The 21,525-nt window shown below is 44.3% G+C and overlaps 1 protein-coding gene across 3 annotated transcripts in view; it reads left to right on the forward strand.

Moving 5' to 3' along the window:
* The window catches only part of NPM1 (nucleophosmin 1), a 367,407-nt gene that overhangs the window by 230,900 nt on the left and 114,982 nt on the right, over positions 1-21,525 (forward strand). For all 3 annotated transcript variants that reach the window (XM_044069094.1, XM_044069097.1, XM_044069095.1), the window contains exon 8: positions 19,934-20,020. In XM_044069094.1, coding sequence (XP_043925029.1) covers positions 19,934-20,020 — 87 coding nt within the window. The remainder of the gene's footprint in view (positions 1-19,933; positions 20,021-21,525) is intronic.

Genomic DNA, 21,525 nt, shown 5'->3' on the forward strand with positions numbered 1-21,525 from the left:
AGAGCGGTGCTTTTAACGTTGCAAGCCCTCAACGACTTTCTTCCCACTGGGACTATTGCAGTACAAACGGACAACATGTCCGTGGTCTGGTACATCAACAAGCAGGGCGGGACCAGGTCCTATCCGTTGTGTCGAGAAGCTCTCAGACTTTGGCAATGGGCAATCTCCTCTCATCGGTTTCTGATAGCAACGCACATCCCCGGCAGGTCCAACCTCTTGGCGGACAGGCTGAGCAGATCCATTCTAATGCCTCACGAGTGGTCTCTCAATCAATCTGTAGTGGATCAGATTTTTCTGAAGTGGGGCGCACCTTGTTGCGATCTTTTTGCTACACCTCAAAACAACAAGTGCCTCGATTTTTTTTCACCCTCTTTCCCCTACCAGGCCAACCCCTGAGAGACTCTCTAACCCAGGATTGGCCCCGGGGACTTCTGTACGCTTTTCCTCCCTTTCCTTTGATTCCACAAGTCATTCAGAAAGCCACCGTTTTGAGGGCCAAGTTGATTCTCATTGCCCCTTACTGGCCTCGACAAATTTGGTTTCCGTCTCTGCATAGTCACCTCCTGGTGCAGCCTTGGCATCTGGACCCAGTTCCGGATCTCTTGATCCACCAGTCGGGTCAGCTGCACCGGGCCATTCATTCTCTCAACCTCACTGCTTGGTTGCTCCACTTCCTTCCCTAGCCAGGCTTCCGATGATCTCTGATTCAGTCAGAGACATCTTAGTGTCTTCTTTAAAGTCGTCCACTAGAACTGTTTATGCTAGCAAGTGGCGACGTTTTTCTATTTGGGCAAATTCCAGGAATATTGATCCCTTTACTGCTCCTGTGCATTCTGTTTTAGATTTCCTGGCTGAAGTTTTTCATTCAGGATCTTCTTCATCTACAGTTAAAGTTCAACTGGCTGCTATTTCCAAGTATCATGTTGGCTTGCATGATAATAACATTATGTCTCACAGATTATGCAAGGCCTTTCTGAGAGGAGTTTTTCTCCTAAAGCCGCTGATGAAGCATCCTCCTCCACAATGGGATCTAAATTTAATGTTGGCATCCTTGATGCTACCTCCCTTCGAACCGCCTGCTTCATGTTCTTTGAAGTTATTGACCTGGAAAACTATATTCTTACTGGCTGTTACTTCAGCAAGAAGGGTTTCCAAGATTCAAGCTCTCTGCATTCGTTCCCCTTACTTGGTTTTTCATAAGGACAGGGTATCCTTAAGAACAAACCCGTCCTTTCTCCCCAAAGTGGTGTCTCAAACAAATATTAACCAATCCATAGATCTACCAGTCTTTTTCCCAAACTATTCAGACAGAGCTGAACAAAAGCTTCATTTTTTGGATGTCCATCGTCGGCTCAGATACTATTTGCATAGAACGAAACAATTCAGGAAATCGGACCAATTATTTGTCTCCTATGCAGAAAACAGGATAGGTCTTCCAGTTTCTAAAGTGACCTTATCCAGATGGTTGACTTCCACCATTTCCTATGTGTACTCTCTGAGGCAAGCAGCTACCTTCTAAACCGAAAGCACACTCAAACCAGGAGTCTGTCCACTTCTACAGCTTTTCAGGATAGACTACCCATTGATACCATTTGTGCAGCAGCTACGTGGGCCACGCCTCATACCTTTGTCTCTCATTACAAGTTAGACTTGGCCTCCAGAGACAGGGCCAGTTTTGGTTCCACAGTTCTCAAGAGTCTGTTCCATTGAGCCACCCGGGATACAGGTGCTAGGGACGCGGTCCCATCCAGCAAGAATGAAGGCGAGATTGACAACTTAACATTTAGAAGTTATGTACCTACCATAATGTTCCATGTTAGTTGTCCTCTCTCTCCTTCTTTCTTGCGTCCCTCCCTCCTTCCCCCTGGCCTGGACAGATCTTGAAGAGTTCCTATCAGGTTGTTTCCTCCTGAGCCTTCATATGAGGACTCTTATTATGAACTTGGTTTCCTAATTATGTTAGGTTAGTCCTTAGCAGGGTAGGTTAGCTACCAAACGAGATCTGAGGTAGTCCGCCTTGCATCATGGGATATAGGGTTGCCTCGAGCTGGTAAAAGGAGTTCTCAAGCTAAAGCAAGTGCCGAGTCGGAGCCGAGGATTGGCTCCGAACCCATCCAGCAAGAAAGAAGGCGAGAGAAGACAACTAACATGGAACGTTATGGTAGGTACATAACTTCTAAGTTTTACTGGTTTTCTGTGCAAGAAGGGTATCAGAGTTGCAAGGTTCTCATTTTCTATAAGGCCACTTTTTGAGAACTAATCCTTTTGTGCCTAAAGTAGTGTTAATCCCTCCATTTTTCCTGAAACTAAAAATGTGGAAGAAACGATACCTCACACCTTGGCTGCCTGCAGAACCCTCTAGTACTGTCTTTATGGAGGTAAATCTTTCAGATCTTTAGATCAGTTCATTTCTTGTGAGGGTAAGAAGGGGCAAGTTTATTCTCTAGCTTCTCCTTCACTTGTTTCTACCTGCTCCGTTCACCCTGCAGGCTCATTCTGCTCCTATACCTACCCCCAAATCCCAACCACCCCCAGGGGTCCTACATTTATACCATCTAACCACACCCCTTTCATCTTCCACCAATCACAAACCCTTCACCATTGGCCACTTGAACTCCAGTTTCCTTCTTTCACTTACCACTCCCTATCTCTCCCACCACACCCTCCACCTATTCCTTTCCACACTTGGGTTGCTGTTATAGGCTCTGAGGTATACTAACAACTTACCCTTCCAGATGTATAATCTACCCACCCCAGCCCTTTTACAGAGATTACTCATACTTGCACTTCTACCACCTCTAACTTTAGCTTACCTGCTAACCTCTTATGAACACCCATTATATCCACACCTTCTCTACCTCGATAAGCTGTACACCATGTTAACATAACGTCTACACCCAGCTATCTACTAGTAAAATACCATAGGCTAGCCCACATTAGATATGACTCTCCCAATCCCAGAAAATCTCTATCTCTATATAGTAAATTCCCAAATCCTAGACTTCAAACACTACTCTTCTCTTTAAACGATGGAGACATTCACCCAGGCCCAACAACTGCTACTACCACTCAACTCCTCAACCCCAACCCCTCTACTATTCATTCCCTAACCAAACCACCTAACTCACTCATTAGCTCACCTCACCATGCATAGCATTAATAATAAAGTTTCACAACGCCATGCTCTCTTAAGTCTACTCCTTTGTCATTCTTTAACAGAAACTTGGTTAAAATCTAACTAAAGACAATGAAGTCATCCCACCCGGTTATAATATTTTGCGACTTGACCGTGCAACCAAAAAGGTTGGTGTAGCTATCCTATTTAAATCTGTGTTAATTACTACCTACGACTAAACCACCTATGACTATAAACCATCTCAGACTCCCAACGCTGAAGTTATTACTACCAAGCTTCAACTTAACACATACAGATAATATTGATGGATTTGAATCCATCTTCCTCCTGGTAATGACATTGCCACCATAGAAAATATCCTTTGTTGGTCATCCCAAAATATACCCCAAGAAACCATAATCCTAGGTGATTTTAACATTGATTGATTTAGAATTGTTGTAGCAGTAGCCACCCTACCAGCTATATTAACCCTTTTGTTTTTTCTCCATTGCCTCCCCTACCAGGATAAACCAGCCTAATAAAGTACCTTGGATTGGAGTTGCATAAATCATTCCCAGACATATGAAGCTGGAACCCTCCCTGATGTAAGTGACCACTCACTTACCTACATCAGGCTTAAATCCAATCTACCTAATCCAACCATATCTAGGACAGAACCAAGACTGGTCTCCCTTAAAATATCTCACACTGGAGGAAGCTGTTAATTACTTTAATTCTAACTTCCTAGCCATACTAGACCACCATGCATCAACCCGTTCTATTAGAATGAGAACTAAATCTCCCCCATGGCTTTCAAAAGAAAACCGGCAAAAAAATCAATTTCAGAAATAAATACTGGAATAAATCTCTAACTAAAAACCCAGTAGACCAACAAAACTTCAGACAGCTGAGAAATTAAAAAAGCTATATTGTTTGACAAAAGAAATTACTACCTACAATTCCAGCAGACTAACCATAATAAGCCACAAAAGTTCTGGGCGAGTATTAAATCAATTTACACCCAGGTCAGTCCATCACACCAAACCCACAAAGCACAGACCAGGAGAATCCCAAGCAGACTGCTAATGCCTTTAATACCTTTTTCACTGAGGCCATTCAAACTCTTGCCAGTCAGTTAGCTACTCAGAACTTGACTATATCCAACTCTCAACTCTAAGCCATCCCCTCCATTTCTCTTCCAACCAGTCCCAACAACATATATATTCTTATCCTTATCCAAAAACTCAAACCGTGCCCTCCTTCAGCAGACTAACTACCTGCTGAATATGTACAAAAGGCAGCCAAATCCATCGCCTATCCCATTTCCATTCTCATCAATAGAACCATCAGTGAAGGACACGTCCCTAAAATCTGGAAAGTATCCCATATTATACCCCTTCACAAGGGTGGGAACTACTGAACTCTCCAATTACTGTCCCATAACCCTACTTTCTCCCTTAGCAAAGAAGTGCATCCACAGACAATTGCTAACCACCTAATCCAAAATAACTTTCAAACTCTCAACATGGTTTCAGACCTTCCCACATCACTACTACTGCCCTCCTTTCCTTTTACTGACTGTATTAACAAAAAACATAACTTCAGCATGCTTTCCTCTGCAGTGTTTATAGATCCAAGGCATTTGATATGGTAAATCACCAGATACTTATAAATATCCTCAAATTCCTGTCACTGGATGCACTAGCTATAAAATGGTTCTAGTCCTGCTTAGACAACAGGCTGTACTTTGACATAACATTCTGTCTACCCATCTGCCCGTTAACATTGGTGATGTTCATCGTGCTATACTGCTGCAGTTATCACACTTGGGTTATCCTGTTGTCAGGTGGTCCCGCAGTCGGCCGAATCCCAAAGTCCTGGTCCGGTGTCTATTGTAGTCGCCTCTTCCCTGACGTCAGTGCGACAGGGGTATAAAAGAGACAGCCGACGCCATTTTCTTCTGTCTGTCTTGCCGCGCGGGGCCTGAAGCAGAAGCAGTTCGCAAGTGCCGGTCGGCCAGCTCCTGAAATTTTCGAATAGAGTTTCAGCCCAAAGTCTTCTCTAAAGCCAAGTACCCCGTTGGGGAAACTTTTACCCCGTTGGGGAAACTTTTCTTGCCTCAGACCGATGTCAGACAAAGTTAATAATTGTATTTCTTGTGGGAAGCAAATGCCTCCTAAGGATTTTCATTCTTGTGGGAAGCAAATACCTCAAGGATTTTCATTCTTATTGTATTCCTTGCCTAGGCCCAGACCACGACGTCTCTGGTTGTTGGTTTTGTGCTAGGTTCAACAAACGTACAATTAAGCGTTGGGCAGAATTCGCCCTGTATTATTTTGGCAGAAAATAGCATGCCGTCGGAGCATCCGACATCAGCAATGATTAAAAAACGCAAAGATAAGGACCGGCAGCCAAGACCAGATACGGAGGCCTCAGCGAGGCCTGACGCCGGTTCTCTGGTTTTCAGCGAGGCGCCTTCGCAGCTCCTGACTACCGCTGAATTTCTGACTGCATCCCAAACTGAAGCAGTTGGGCCTCAGGATACGGTTCCACCTCACTCCTTGGACGCCAGCCCTGACAGGGATCCGGAAATTTTGGATAGGCCTTCGGTCTCAGAGGGTGTTTTCAAACTGACCTCTGCCAAGTGTTATGCTAAGCTCAAAGCCCCCTTGAAAGTTTAGAAAACCGGGGCCACCCCCCCCCCCACAGGCCCCTATGTCTAAACAGATGCTTAAGATGGCTGAGGATTTAATTACCCTTATCGGGGGATCCCAACCCCCACTTGACAAAAGGCCTAGACTGGAGGAAGATTATCCTTCCTCTGACCAAGCATCCATTTCATCAGGCAACTCTGACTACCAGGATTACTCCTTCCCTCCTTATGAAGACTCAGATGCTGAAGAGTCCATTCCCTCTGTCTCCCCCCCGAAGACTACTCTTTTGGGGAAACTTTACACACCATGAGGGAACACTTCCACTGGGAAGGCCAAGATTACTCTGACTCCAAGAAAAGACTCCGTGAGTTTCTTCTTCTTCCACAGCATAGACCCCGGGCAATTCCTCCAGTTTTAGACATTTTGGATGATGTTTTCTCTGAATCCAGTTTAAACCCAGATTCCTTACCTCCAGCACCAGCTAAACCAGACTGATACTACCGAGTCCCTGATACTCATAAGTTTCTATACAAAAGCCCTAATGCAGACCCAGAGACCATTTCCGAGGGTCCCAAAGGGGTTAAGGCCTCTACTGCTAAGAATCAACTTCCTTCTGAAAGAGATTCCAGAGCATTAGAAAGATGGGGAAAGTGTATAAGTCTGCCACTTTGGCCATGAGGGCATTAAACTGCCAATTCCACATGCTAAAATACCAACAGTATTTGATTACACCGTTAAAGCAGAAGCTGATCCCTCAGACAGATCAACTAGATTGAAAGAGATGCAGGATTTGCTGCATGCAGCGGAACAGGTGGGAAAACGTACCTTACAGTGTGGTTTTGATTCATTGGAAGCCTCATGTAGAGCAGCTGTCACAGGGTCTGTCATACGTAGGCATGCTTGGCTTAAAGAACAAGCCTTACCAGAACATGTCAAAGCAAAGTTATTGGATGCCCCATTGCAGAAAGATGTGTTTGGTGTCAAAGCAGAGGAAGTTTTGAAGACAATGGAAGAAAAGGCAAAATCTATGCAAACGGTTAAAGATTTTTTATAGGTACAACCTCCCTCGTTTCAGCAGAAACTGGCCATCAGAAAACTGGTCCTTTCCTGCATCAGACAGACCCCAAAGAGGTAGGTACAGGCGCCCAAGGGGCAGAGGCCAGCCACAAGGTTCTTTCAGGCCTAGACAATGGCATACAACAACTCGGAGGTGGAGACGAAAGATCTCAACCCTTCAGGAAACTAACACAATGACTTCCCTCTTCGCCTGCCAAGCAGAATTGCCCTGGCAGCACCTTTGGGAGGGAAACTGGCTCTATTTCCACAAAATTGGCACATCGTAACAAAGGACAAATGGATTCTGGACATTATTACCCGAGGCTACAGATTTAATTTCCACACTTTACCTCGGATGAGAGGCATGTCAAATCTGCCTCCAAACCAATGTGTAGAGGCTCAAACGCAAATTTCAGCTCTCATGGATATGAAAGCAATTCAAAAGGTACCTACAAAGGAGCAAGGTCAAGGTTTTTACTCGAGACTGTTTCTAGTCCCAAGAAAGGACAAAGCCTGGAGGCCCATCTTAGACCTCTCGATTCTGAACAAATACCTGGAGGTACCCAAATTCAAAATGCTCACACTACAGCAACTCCTTCCCATGCTGGGCAAGGAGTCTTGGCTGGTAACGTTGGACCTCAGAGGCATACCTGCATGTCCCTATCAGACAAGATTGCAGAAGATGCATCAGATTCTTGGCAGTTACAACGCATTATCAATTCTCTGCATTGCCCTTTGGCTTATCTGCTGCGCCCAGAGTATTTACGAAATGCCTGGCATCAGTAATTGCATATTGCAGACAACGAGGAATACAAATTTATCCATATCTGGACGACTGCCTGATCCAAGCGGACAGCAAGGACATTCTATTACAGCATCTGGCTTTTGTAACACAGGTGTTCAGTTGCCTAGGGTACACAGTAAACAAAAAGTCAAAACTAATACCCTCGCAACAGATAATATTTCTGGGTGCCAGCTTAATTACAACGGCCCAGATGGCTTACCTCACGCCAGACAAACAAAAATAATTGACTCAATACTTCAAAAATATAGCCACTTTTACCCAGCTCACTGTAAGGAAAATCCTGCAGGCATTGGGGTTCATGGCATCATGCATCCAACTAATCCCATATGCAAAGCTGCATATGAGAAAATTACAATGGTACCTGAAAAGTGTGTGGTCTCAACACAGGCACAGCCTCAAAACAAATATACCTATCATTCCCTGCCTTCAAAAAGAGTTCCTATGGTGGGCTCAAGCATGTCAAACAAACGAGGGTCTTCCTTTAGTCTTACCTCCAGCAAACCAAACCGTGACAACAGATTTTTCAGACTACGCCTGGGGAGCACACATGGCAGGACAGTGCATACAGGGCAAATGGTCTGCAAAACAAATGCATCTTCACATCAACCAAAAGGAGATGCTAGCTGTGTAAAATGCACTGACAGCCTTCAAGGACCTCTTGCATCCAGGACAACTTCTAATAAGGACAGACAACACCACAGTTATGTGGTGGTAAACTGGGAGGAACACACTCCTACCCTTTATGCAGATAGGCTATGACCTTATGGAACACAACTTTGACCTACCAAGTACAACTACAAGCACAATTCCTGCCAGGAAAGGAAAACATATTGGCAGACAAATTAAGCAGAAATATGGCAGACCCTCACGAGTGGAGACTACACCCACAAGTATTTTCAATGATAACTCAAAGATGGGGATTTCCAGGCATAGATCTATTTGTCTCACCCAACAATTGCCAATTACAAAAATTCTGCACAAGGACTCATCACTCCCTAGCCTGGAAAGTGGACGCTCTATCCTTCAGTTGGACAACACTGACGGTCTATGCCTTCCCTTCACTACCTCTATTGACCAAGGTATTATTGAAGGTCAGATCAGAGAGACCACAAATGATCCTCATTGCTCCGGACTGGCCACGCCAGCACTGGTACCCATTACTAAGGAACTTGACTCACAGCCCTCAATGGATCTTACCTCAATTCCCACTACTGTTGACTCAGAAACTATCAAACCCGTCACAGCCAGCTCAGAACTTTAAATTTAGCTGCATGGAGAATTCTTTAAATTATCAATCAACACTTCTCTCAAAGGACGTCCTGAATAATTATGGAGGCCAGGAGGCCCAGCACCAGGAAGACTTACTCGGGCAAATGGAAAAGATTCTGTGCATGGCACCAGGCTAAAGGTCAAAATCCTTGGATACCAAACATTCCTCACACACTGCAATACCAAACTGAGTTGCTACACAAAGGCCTTTCCTTCTCCACCATTAAGATCCACGCTTCAGCCATTTCAGCCCAGTATAATACAAATACCCCAATTTTCTCACACCCTTTACTTGGGCAGTTTCTCAGAGGGGCTAAGAATATAAGACCCCCCAGAAAACCACCAACACCAACTTGGGACCTGAACTTCGTTTTAGAAAAGCACTACCTCCTTTCGAACCAGCATTCTCAGCAGAACTAATACTTGTCTTGGAAAACGGCCTTGTTGCTGGCTATTACCTCAGCACGCAGGGTCTCAGAACTACAGGCACTTATGGCAGTGGAACCTTTCATCATTTTCCATCAGGACAGAGTCTCTTTACAAACTAACCCTACCTTCATGCCCAAGGTAGTATCCAGTGTGGCTTTGAATCGGACCATTCATTTACCCACCTTTTATCCTAACCCACAGAATAAAGGAGAAAGGCTCCTTCACTCTTTGGACATTCACAGACAGCTACGTTACTATTTAGATAAGACAAAGATCTTCAGAAAAACTGACCAACTCTGTATCATATGCTGCAGGTTCACAAGGAAAGGCTATTTCATAACAGACCATCTCCAAATGGATAGCACATTGTATCCCCTTTTGCTACTCGCACCATGGAAAGGCAGTGCCTGTCAATATTGGATCCCATTCTACCAGGGCTACTGCAACCTCAGCAGCCTTTCTCAGAGGGGTTCCAACCAAAGACATTGTGGAGGCAGCCACTTGGAGTTCAGTGCACACCTTTACCAAGTACTGCCACCTTCCATTATACTCAAAAACCAGAGCTGGTTTTGCCACTGCAGTTCTGCAGGACATCCTAGCATCACCTAACCCAGTTTAGTACCAACCACCCTTCCATAGCTTTGGGATTCTACCCAAGTGTGATGACTGCAGCAGTATAGCACGAACATAGTACAGTTTTGTACCCACCATAAATGTAGATGTTAGAGTGGTTATACTGCTGCAGTCCAGGTTACCCTCCTTCCATCCCCTCTACATACCAGGGTGTTAGTTACAACTCCATGTACATCAATCTATTGGATACATGTCTATATGGTGTATTTGCTAACAGCTAGTACTTTTGCTCATCTACTAAGGTATTGCATAGCTTTTGTATTGCCTTCCTAGTTGGGGGCACTTGACATCTGGGGCAAGAAAAACTGAAGAAAATGGAGTCTGCTGTCTCTTATACCCCTGTCGCACTGATGTCAGGGAAGAGGCGACTACAACCAACGCCGGACCAGGACTTTGGTATTCGGCCGACTGCCGAACCGCCTGACTACAGGATAACCCAAGTGTGATGACTGCAGCAGTATAACCACTCTAACATCTACATTTATGGTAGGTACAAAACTGTACTTTCTCAAGGGTCCATATTAGGACCGCTCCTGTTTTCTATATTTATCAACTGCCTTCACCTAGCAATACCCCAAGCTACATGCATACAATATGCAGATATTCCACACTTGTATGCTCAGCCACATCTATATCTGAACTTTACTCCCCTACCCAAAATGTGCTGAACAGTGGTTTACACAGCGCTGTCTCCTTCTGAACCCCAAAAAAACTAAACTTTTTACTCCTACTTGTAAGTCCCCCCCCCCCCCAGTAGACTTCACAGTAACATCCAGTAACGGTACTCTCGTATCCCCAGATCCAACTACCAAACTACTAGGTATCACCATAGATGACCTTAACTTCAACACCCATATTAACAATACTCTAAAATCTGTTAATAGAAAACTAGGCTTTCTCTACAGGATCAAACCCTTCCTCTCTCCTGCAGCTAGAATAACTATTGCTCACACCCATCTAATTTCTACTCTCCTCTATGCCTCACCCTTGTATACAAATCTCTCTAAAAACAACATTAATAAAATGGAAAACTTCTACAGTAACATAACCAGATTTGCTACAGATAACCCTTTCAGAACCCACCACTGTTTTAATCTAAAGCAGCTAGGATGGCTTGAATTGCAAAATCAGCTTAAATTAAACCAACTGACCATTGCCCATAAAACCCTTTACCAACCTACCCGTACCCCTATACTATCTGCCCTCATTACCCCCTACAACAATCTAAAAACATTACGATCATCACATAAACTTGTAAATATTTGTAAATCAAACAGGCTGGGGACTCTCTAATACTGTTGGAAAATCCTGGAACCTTCTTCCTAACTATCTTTCTTCTCTTCCCTCTATATCTCTCTCTAAAACCAAATTGAAACTTTTCTTCAGAACACACTGGTTGTGCCCCTGTACTAAACCGACTGATCAGCTAGCTCTTACTTGGTTCAACCTACCCTCCTCTTCTCCGTAATGTTCCTTTTCTTAACTTTTTCTTCTTTACTATTACTTGCATCTTCAGAATCTCATTAAGGAGACTACTTTTACTAATATATTGTATAATTTCAGTTCCTACTTTTTCTTTGACTACTTGTATACTAATGTATAATTCAGCTGCCATCTTTTTCTTATGTATTGCAACTACTTTTTGTATTTACTAATTGTATCTGTATATTTTGCACTATGTTATGAACGAATGACCTCTTTGTTCTCTGTACTGCACCTGCAGTGTTCATTGTATACATTTTTTGTATATGTAATTTTGTTTGATTCCTCGGAGCTTATCTCCCTGGGCCTCTACTGAAAATGGACATATATTCAGTTAGACTAGCCCAGTCAAGAAATGTAAAATAAGTAAAACCTGTTTCCAAATGTTTTTCTAAAGCAGACATGTTACTATGACCATAACAAAACTGTTCCAGACAGGGTCGAGGCCCACTCTACCAGGACCCTGGCTTCTATGGCTTTTTGGAAAGGGTTGGATTCTAGAAGCTACTTAGTTCTCTGTACATTTACAAAGCTGTGTAAGCTCTATTCTTTAGGTCCAGATCAGGCATTTAAAGGACCATTCCCCCAGGGGTTCCTGGACTTATTCCACCTCCGATATGTAGTTTTCTAATGTAATGGACCCATATGGCTAAGGCTACAACAATGATTAAGATGAACACAGTGCAGTGGTATGAGCTGCAAATGCCATAATAGTTTGAAATCACTGCTCCAGTTGCCACTCCTCCCCCTTATTTTTTGGTGCATTTATTCCAGGGTGTGTTTTTTTCCTAGCATTGTCCTTTCAGGGCTAGCCTCCCTCCCTCTGTTGGCAGGAAGACTCTGATGGGCTTTGTGCCCAAACTTGCCTTTATTCAGCTCATCTCAAGCTGCCTGACAGTTTGGGTGTGAAAGGTAGCGTGAAGGTTTTAAAGCTGGCTGGCTGTTATGTCCTTTGCAGGATGTAACCCATACGTGTAAGGCTTCTGCATCAGTGATCACTCTGACATCCACTGTAACGAGTACAGTTCTGATACCCTCCTTGCCGAGGGCAGGTGCAACAGATAAGTCCAGGTGTCCCCTTCTCCCTTCTACAAAGCAGTCAACACAGACCCTTTGGAGTATGTTGGGGAGCAGTTTTAGGAGGGATAAAAGTGCAGGGGCTGTAGGACACTAAGGGCAGAAGCAAGCACATAAATATCTAGGAGATTCTTTTGGTTCTGCAGGATCTAGTGGAACAGGGAACCATCCAATCCCTACCTTTGTCTTGGCAGGGAACAGATTATTCCATATTCCAGAATCCTTTTTCCAGGAAGGTGGAAACATGGAAGCTCATTCACTACCTCTTTCAAAGGTTCCTCCTTTCGGGATGTGGTCTTGTCAGACACTTTCCTGTCTGCTTAGTGTTTCTGGTGCCTATATTTGAAGGACTCTTACCTCCATATTATATTCACCCTGTCTTCAGGATATTTTTACATTTGTTTGTTCCAGTTATCGATTTCCTGCTTTTTTAGGTCTTTCTACAGCCCTAAGGGTCTTTACCAAAAATCTGACCCCTGTGGTAGCTTTCTGCAGACTTCAGGGAACCCAAATATATTCCCTTATTTGGATGACCTTTTAATTTATGCCCCCTCATGGCAGTTCCTGCTTAGAATGAATCTTTCACTATGCTTCAGTGCAGTGTGGAGTTCATACTCTTTCTCAGTCTGTATTGACTCCATCTTGGGACAGTGTTTTTGGGTTGCAGAAATCTGACTGTTCCAGTGATGGCTTGTCTACCTCCAAAGGTCTTCTTTTTGTTTCCGGTCTCCTCTTGCATTTCTTCCTGCAAAGGAATTGCTCTGTTTGGTACATGACATCCAACATTCCCATGGTTCCTTTTGCCAGACTCGACGTGAGAAATTTCAGTTTTTATTTCAAGAATGTTTGGCTACAGTGCTGCCATCCTCTGGAATTATCTAGTCCCTCTTACCTTGTCTCATGCTTGAGTTTTGCTGTGGATTTCCCAGACTTCCCTGAGTCAAGGTCTGTCTTTTCAGGTTGCTCTCACTCAGGAGCTGTACATGGATGCTTACGATCCTGGTTGGGGTGCCACCTCCAGCAACCTAAACAATCCAGGGGTCTTTACCATTAACAGACATTATCAACGTCAAGGAGATGAGGGATTTACTTCTAGCTCTCCAGACTTTTCATTCCCGTTGGGTTCCAAGTCCTCTAAAGGTTTTTAAAGACAATACTGCGGCCATGTTATGCATCAGCAAGCAAGGGGGCACAAAATCTTACCTTTGCAAGCTTGCTCTAAGCCTGTAATTTTGCGTTACACTATGACATGCTTCAGGCAGTATGCATTCTTTTAGAGCACACTGGTGGCAGACTCTGATCAGATCCAGGACAAAATCGTTAAAGGGGGGGGGGGTTGTGGACATTGAGTGGGTACCACTGGTGGATTTTTTCCTTCCCTTTGAACAGACAGCTGCATCTGTTCTATTTCAGAGTGCCAAGTCCTCTGGGTAAGTAGATAAATGCCTGTTTATTAGAAGGGTAGATTTCTGTATCCCTGTTCTCTTTTCTCTGCTAGCAAAGGTCTTGTGCAAGATTGTAGGGTATGCAGTCTTGCTGATGACTCCCACTTGGCCTTTATGGGCCATAAATGGAAAAGATTTTTTATGTGGTTTCTGGCATGACCTGGACCCTTTCTCTGCAGGCTCTTATGGTTTCTTTGTGTAAATTGCTTAGTTCTGGTTTAGCAGTTTCATCTGAAATTTGGTTTGGCAGTTTCATCTGAAATTTCAGCTGATCTGGCTCAGTCCAACTTTGGCTTCTCTTCTGAAGTCAACATTTTTGAAAGGCATCCTTAATATCTGGCTTCTAAGAAAGTCTATTCCTCCTCCTTGGGACCTTTAATTTTGTTTTTGAGAAATTAAGTCTCCTCTTGAGCCTGCAGTTTCTTCTTCATAATTGATTTCTCCAGGTCATTCCTTTGTGGACTGCTGGACAGTTTTTACTTGGTAATGAACCACCCTTCCTGCTCTGGGAATCGTCCATTTATCAGGAATACTGCAACAGTAAGTTCAATAAGGACATAGTACAATTGTGTAAGGAGTTAAACAGTAGAGGTCATACTAATCAGTATTGCAGTATTCCATCTCATTCTCCATCCCCTCTTTGTATCACTTCAACCTTCATTTTCCTTTCGCCCTTTGCTTTAGCCCTGTTACATGGGAATGGAGTTTTTAGCCTATTTGAGCCTTGCCCTTCATAGATAACCAGACTCTTCTGTCTTCACGCAACTGGCATAGGGATAGTCTGAGGATCCATGCTTTTACATCAGTCTGTAAACCACAGTGCATATGAGCAGAGGTCATGCATTGTATGTACAACCTAGGGAAGGTAAAGTTTGACTATGGTTGTCAGCTGTGATGACCCATATGTCAAGAATACTGCAGCAGTGATCAGGAAGCTGTTTGCTGTTGTGGTAAGCTCTTGTACGGTATTTTGTAGTTGTGGACAAAGACCAACCACCTTTTGAATGTTGTACCACTTTTAAATGCCAAACATTTGCATCTAGAAGGTCTTAGACTTCTCACCTACTTTGCAGAGTGGGTCTCCAGTCTGGTTTTCCTTGGCTCAGGATTTTTTGACCCTTCAGTGCTGGCAAGTCAAGCCAAACTGTTCACTGTTGATAAATGCTCTGCAAACTGTAGCAGCATTATTCTACCCATCCCGGGGGGGGGGGGGGGCTATAAAGGAGCAGACCTTGCCAAAGATGCATCATTTGCAGGTGTCTTCTTTGAGTTGTGGTAAAATTGTGAAGATGACCACTGAGAAGTCTGTTATACTAACTCTGGGAATACAGTGGTCCTCATGAGGGGACCATTTTCAGTGGCAAACCTCAAAGGGCTGCAGTGTTGCTGGGCTTAACCCCCCCCCCCCCATCACAGATTGTCAGAACCAGATAAGCTTATGAAGTAGACAAAGGAGCCAAGCTGACCATCCCTCCCCTCAAACTCTCTGCCAGATGAGAAGTAGACTGCTAAGTGTGCATAGAAAGAACCTGTACCTTGGCTACCTGCACTGAATTTGGCAGGCTCCTATAGGTACTATATAGGTTACTAGGCTTGCAGTACAGGAGACCATTGAGGAACCTAGCCCTGAATAACTAAAAATGACAGACGTGCTTCTTATGCAACAGATGTGAAGATATCCATGTGAGGTTCCTCTGATCAACCTTTTCATCCTTCCCCATTTACAGTAGTTTGACTAGATGCCTGGCTTTCTGTGGCGGAAGTCCCAAGCTTGTGCAGCAATGCATATACTTTACATTCTACAATTTATGCCAGTTTTCTAACACTTTACACAAATTCCCAGATACAAGATCCATTACATGTTTTGGGTGTGAAGGTACAGCACCTGCAGCACATCAGTCTCCTTGACCTAGCCAGAAGTGTGGCATTAGTTGTATATGGAGTGAGGTTTGATATCCTAATCCATCGATTCCACAGCATGTTGTGTGTAAAGCTAGTGTTGTACCTTTGCTGTAAGCGTGCTATAGCTGTAACAGTGTCTTTAGTAGATACTGTGCTGTTTGATTATCTTCGTGTTTCACTGTTGCAGTCATCAAACTTGGGCTACCTGCCACTGTTGCAGTCATCACACTTGTGTTATCTGCCTGCAGGTAGCCCTCAGTCAGCCCGAGTACCAGTGTCTTGTGATGTCTGTGTCTGATGCTGTTGCCTCTTCCATGACGTCAGGTCGTCTGGGGGGGGTATAAAACATGCAGCCGATGCCATTACATCAGCCTTTCTTACAGTGTGGGAGCCCGAAGAAGTTAGCAAGTGCTGGTCGCCGCTACCTGAAATTTTCATTTTTCGAGTTTCAAACCTAAAGTCTTCTAAAGCCAAGTACCCCGTTGGGGATCCTTTTTTTCTTGCTCTAACAGATGTCAGAAAGTTAACAATTGTCATGTCTGTGGAAAGCAAATACCTCACAGATCTTCATTTGTACTGTCACCTGTTTAGGCCCAAACCACGATGTTCCTCGCTGTCTGTTTTGTGCCTTGTTCAACGCCCGAACTATTTGTGGGGCTGTCTGTCGCTAAATTCTTTCACAGACGTTCTCCGTATTCTGAAATGGCTTCGTTAAGCCACCCGACTACCGATCTTGGGGGGGGGGGGGGGGTAAGGATAAAGACAGACCGCATAGGTCCAAAACTGCTGACAACTCTTCCATTAAGCTTGTCGCCAGTCTGCCGGTACTCTGCGAGGTGCTTTCGCAGCCCCTGATAACTGCTTTTACAGATTCGCAGGCCTCTACTGAGACCCATTCAAAGTCTGGTATGCCGCGAGATGCTTAGACTATGGAACCTGCGGATGTCTCTACTACCTTGGATAGGTCTGGCGCTGCTGTGCAGGCACTGGCTTTTGAGGGTGTATTCAGGCCTTCTGATCTTCGTATTAAACAGACTACTTTGTTTTTGAATAAAACTACAGAATTTCTCAGGCCCATTGTTTGCACTACGCCTAGGAAGTAGACTACCAAATTGCATTGTCAAGTTTCCATGCCTCAAACAAATGCTTAGAATGGCTGAAGACCTTATTGCTTTAATTAGGGGAAGCCAGCCTCCCCCCCCCCCCCCTAAAAGACAAAATTGACCCCTCTGATTACCAGGACGTGCTCTTAACCTATGGGGATTCAGATGTAGAGGATTCCATTCCCTCTCCCTCCCCTCCAGAAGACTTTTGTTTTATTTCAGTGAAACCTTGCATAATTTCCGCTGGGAATGCCAGGACTACCCTCAGTCAAAAGAGACTCTGGGAATTTTTAGACTTGCTTCAGCACAGGCCTCTAGCTATACGCTCTGTCCTGGATATTGTAGAGATTTTCATGGAATCAGGTCTTACCCCTGATACTCTACCTCCAGCTCCTACAAAGCCTGACAGGTACTACAGAGTACCTGACTCACAAATTTCTCTTTTAAAAGTCCTACTGTGGATCCAGAGACAATTTCCCAATGACCTAAAGGTATTAAGGCTACTACAGCCAAACACCCTACCCATTCGGACAAGGATTCTAGGACTTTAGACAGATGGGGTAAGAAGGTATGTACCTCTGCAACTCCTGCCATCAAGGATTTAAATTGCCAGTTTCACATGTTTAAGTACCAGCAGCATATTATGGAGCTAATTAAACAAAAAATGTTGATTCCTGATTGTGCAGAAAATAAAGATTTACAAGAGTTAATGCATTCTGCAAACCAAGTTGGTAAACATACTTTGCAGTGCGGTTTTGATGCCTTAGAAGCATCCTGCAGGGCTGCTGTCACTGGGTCTGTTCTGAGAAGGCATGCTTGGCTGAAGGAACAAATCTTGTCAGACCACGTCAAAGCAAAATTACTAGATGCTCCGTTAGAGTGTGTGGCACAAAAGCAGAAGTTCTTAAAAAGATGGAGGAAAAAGCGAAGTCTATTCAAACTGTTATAGATTTCTTAACCGGTACAGCCACTTAGATTCAGTGGGCATTGGCCTTTGAAAAACTGGTCCTTTTCAGTCCCTCTCAGGCCTTCACAGTCCAAACCCAGGGCCAGCAGACCACCAAGACTACAGTCTCAGGGTATGCACAAATCTAAACAATGGAGTGCTCCCTCAAAAATGGAGTGCTCCCTCCTCAAAAACAAGTGGTAAGCCACCATCCTATGGAAAAAGTTCACAATGACTTGTCCTTCATCCTCCCCAGCCTTATCCAAATACTTGCACCCCTAGTAGGAAAACTCTCCCTGCAAAAAAACTGGGAATATATTACCCAGGACCTTTGGGTCTTAAACATTGTATCCCAGGGATACAGATTCTACTTCCATTCACTGCCAACCCCAAGCGGATTGCCAGACCTTCCCCAAACCAGTGGGCAGAGGCCCAAAAGCAAGTACTTTCTCCTATTATCTGGGCTACTCAACCACCTGTTCCAACAGAGCAAAGGGAACTGTTTCTACTCCAGACTGTTTCTGGTGCCCAGAAAAGAAGACTCCTGGTGCCCTGTCCTGGATCTGTCGATTCTCAACACCTTCCTGGTGGTATCAAAGTTCAAAATGCTTACACTCCTAACAGCTGCTGCCTGTGCTAGCCAAGGACTCCTGGCTGGTCACCCTAGACTTAAATAAGCTTATCTGCACATCCCCATAAAGGAATCTTGCAGGAAATATCTATATTTCGGGGCAGGCTCTATGCACCATCAGTTCTCTGCACTTCCCTTTGAGAATACCCTGGGCGCAGTAGTTAAGCCAAAGTGCCTGGCTCCAGCCATTGCTACTGCAGGCAGAGTAATATTCAAATTTACCCATACTTGAACAATCGCCTGATTCAGGCGGACAGTCAGGAATTACTAATTCAGCACCTGACATTTGTAAAGAGACTCCTAACTTCTCTGGGGTATACCATCAACGAAAATAAATCAATCTGGTACCCAGCCAAGAAATTGTGTTCCTGGGAGCAAGCTTAAACGCAACTTCCCAGATGGCATTCTTCACTCCAGAAAAGCATGTTTATTTGACAAGTTACTTCAAACTACTGGCCACCCAAACCCAGCTATCTGCAAGAAATTCTGCAAGCCGTATGGTTCATGGCCTCATGCTTTCTAATTCCATGTGCAGGGCTGCATATGAGGGAACTTTAGTGGTACTTATATCTCTGGTGTCAACATTCTCAGGACCTGGAAACTGATTTCAATCATTCCTTGCCGAAGGACAGAGTTCTTTTGGTGGGCAGAGGCCTGCAACCACAAGGGACTCACTTTCACTCAGCCCACCCTGCCGCCCAAAGCCTGACGAGATGCATCAGACTATGTATGGGGGGCTCACATGGCAGGCAAATTCATTAAAGGCAAATGGAGCCAAGGGCAAACTGGAGTTCTCTTCTGACACCAGCTGGAAGGTTTCAATAAAGTGCTCTACAGATTAGTGTGACAGACTGCACTTAAAAAAAAAAAAAAAAAAAAAAAATCTTAGCATTTGTGTAATTGCATTTTTTTTTCTAACTCATTGTGGTTCTTGGTGGCATATTCTAGGCAACTGTTTGCACACATCCAGAAACTCCACGGTGTGAAACTGGGCATTTTGAGAACTTGAAAAGGCACTTGTATTTTGTATTCCAGGCATCAGATGACTGGCTTGAGTTAATGAAAAGTCTGCAGAAGTGGTAGTTTGGATGGACTTCTCCAGGAACCTCTTGATTACTAGTATGGGGTAGATACCTGCAGTGGTCTGTGGTGGAGTGATCCATAGAGGACTTGGAGAAACTAGCTGTCTGCAGTGGTCTGAGCTCAAGTTCTGCTGTCACCATCTGTTAATGTAATGCAGTAAAACATTCTCCTTGTGTAAAATTGTGATTTATTGTGCATTTTTCACTTTCAACACTAAACCTATTTTAAATGGATATTGGATCACTTGTTTTTCCAAGAGTGTCAAATTATCTGACTTCAGAATTTCTGTGTTTTGTTTTACAGACCCCATTGAAGGGAACACCTGCACAGAAGGGTCTACAGAGCCAAAACGGAAAAGCCTTAAAAGGAGCCACACCGAAAGTACAGAAAGTAAGTTTTTCTAATTGCAAAGAATTATCTTGTGCAACTCTGGTTACAAAACTGGTCTTGGCCTTTTGGTAAGATTTTGACAGGAAGCCTACTGAAATTATATTTTCAGGATTCAGCAGTGCAGAGGGTTAAGGCTGTGAGCTGTTGATGACCTGCTGCTAGACATATGCCCCTGCGGACCCTTGCGTCTTGTGGGGTTACCTGGTTAAGTGTGAAACTTCAGTATTTGTGAAGGTACCTAATGATTGCCTAGTATCTGTCGCCTCCACTCATTGGCTGCTTATCTGGCTGCCCACACTACATGGGGCAAGTTCCCCCCTTGTCTATTTTAATTGGCCATCTGGCCTGTAAATGTATCCTTGTAGTAAGAGATTACACCTGAATCGTGTCCCTGTAGTTAGCTGGCTTACTGTGGCGGATTGCTTTGTGGTAGATGGCAGTGTCTCACAGACCTCTTTGCCCCCCCCACCCAAAAAAAAAACTTGCACTTGTTTAGGATCACAAATGGGAGTTGAGAATGTACACTCTAAAGTTAAGGTTCTCTTAGCAGTAGGTTGGATGCGGGGCTTCATTTAAGAGAACCACTGAAATCTTCTGTTGCTAGTGTTGTGGGTGGGGTATAAACAGGTCTAAATAAAGGAGTCTTAACTTCTTTGACATGTGAGTCACTGTCGTGTTAAGGATCTCTGATAAAAGCTCAGTCTGATATTGGCCAGACTTTCAGAAGTGAGAGTACCCTTTCCCTGTGGTCAGACTGTCACCTTACTTCATATTTGTATATGTAATAAGCAGACTTGCGTCTCTCTTGCCTCATTAATTGCTGCAAGAATGTTGCAGTCCTGAATTGGTCCTGGATGGTTCCCCCACTGTGGAGCATTCTCTTTTATATTTTTGGGGCTTTAATTAGGTAGCAGAGGGTTGAGCACCATACAGAGGTGAAGGGTGTCTGCCTCGGGGGGGGGGGGGGGGGTTGTCCCATCACAGGTTTTCACACAGTTTGCTTCCTGTGTCTAGAGAAAAACGTTGCCAATTGGCATGTTTGCCAGAGTTTGAATAGTTGAGAAGGTAGGAAGCCTTTTCAGGCAAAGTGTTGTCCCTGTTTGGTCTAATGTCATTGTAGCAGCGAAGTGGCAGGAAGAAAAGTGAGCATCAAAGGAGAAGTCAGGGGAGTCCGTTTTGCCTAGGAGCCAAGTGAGCCATCTAGTTCAAGTGCATCTGCTCCACAAAGGCACCCGGAAGTCTGGACTCTGGTGCTGTGATGTCCCTTGGGATTCTTTCACCCCGTTTCACCTCTGGAATAGCACACCAGGCTAGTCACACCAGGTGTTACACAAGCTCTTGCACCAGATAGAGGAAGACCATGCACACAGAAACCAAAGGAGAGTACAAAGAATTATTCCAGATGGTATCACTTTAGCTGGCAGATCTAGGAGACTCCCTGATGCCCTCACTATAAAGTACCTTGAAAATCGCAAGATTGTTGAAGCACCTTTTCTATCTCATTC

The sequence above is a fragment of the Protopterus annectens genome, chromosome 4.part0, assembly GCF_019279795.1.
Source record: "Protopterus annectens isolate FY-2018-M chromosome 4.part0, PAN1.0, whole genome shotgun sequence".
NCBI lineage: Eukaryota > Metazoa > Chordata > Ceratodontiformes > Protopteridae > Protopterus > Protopterus annectens.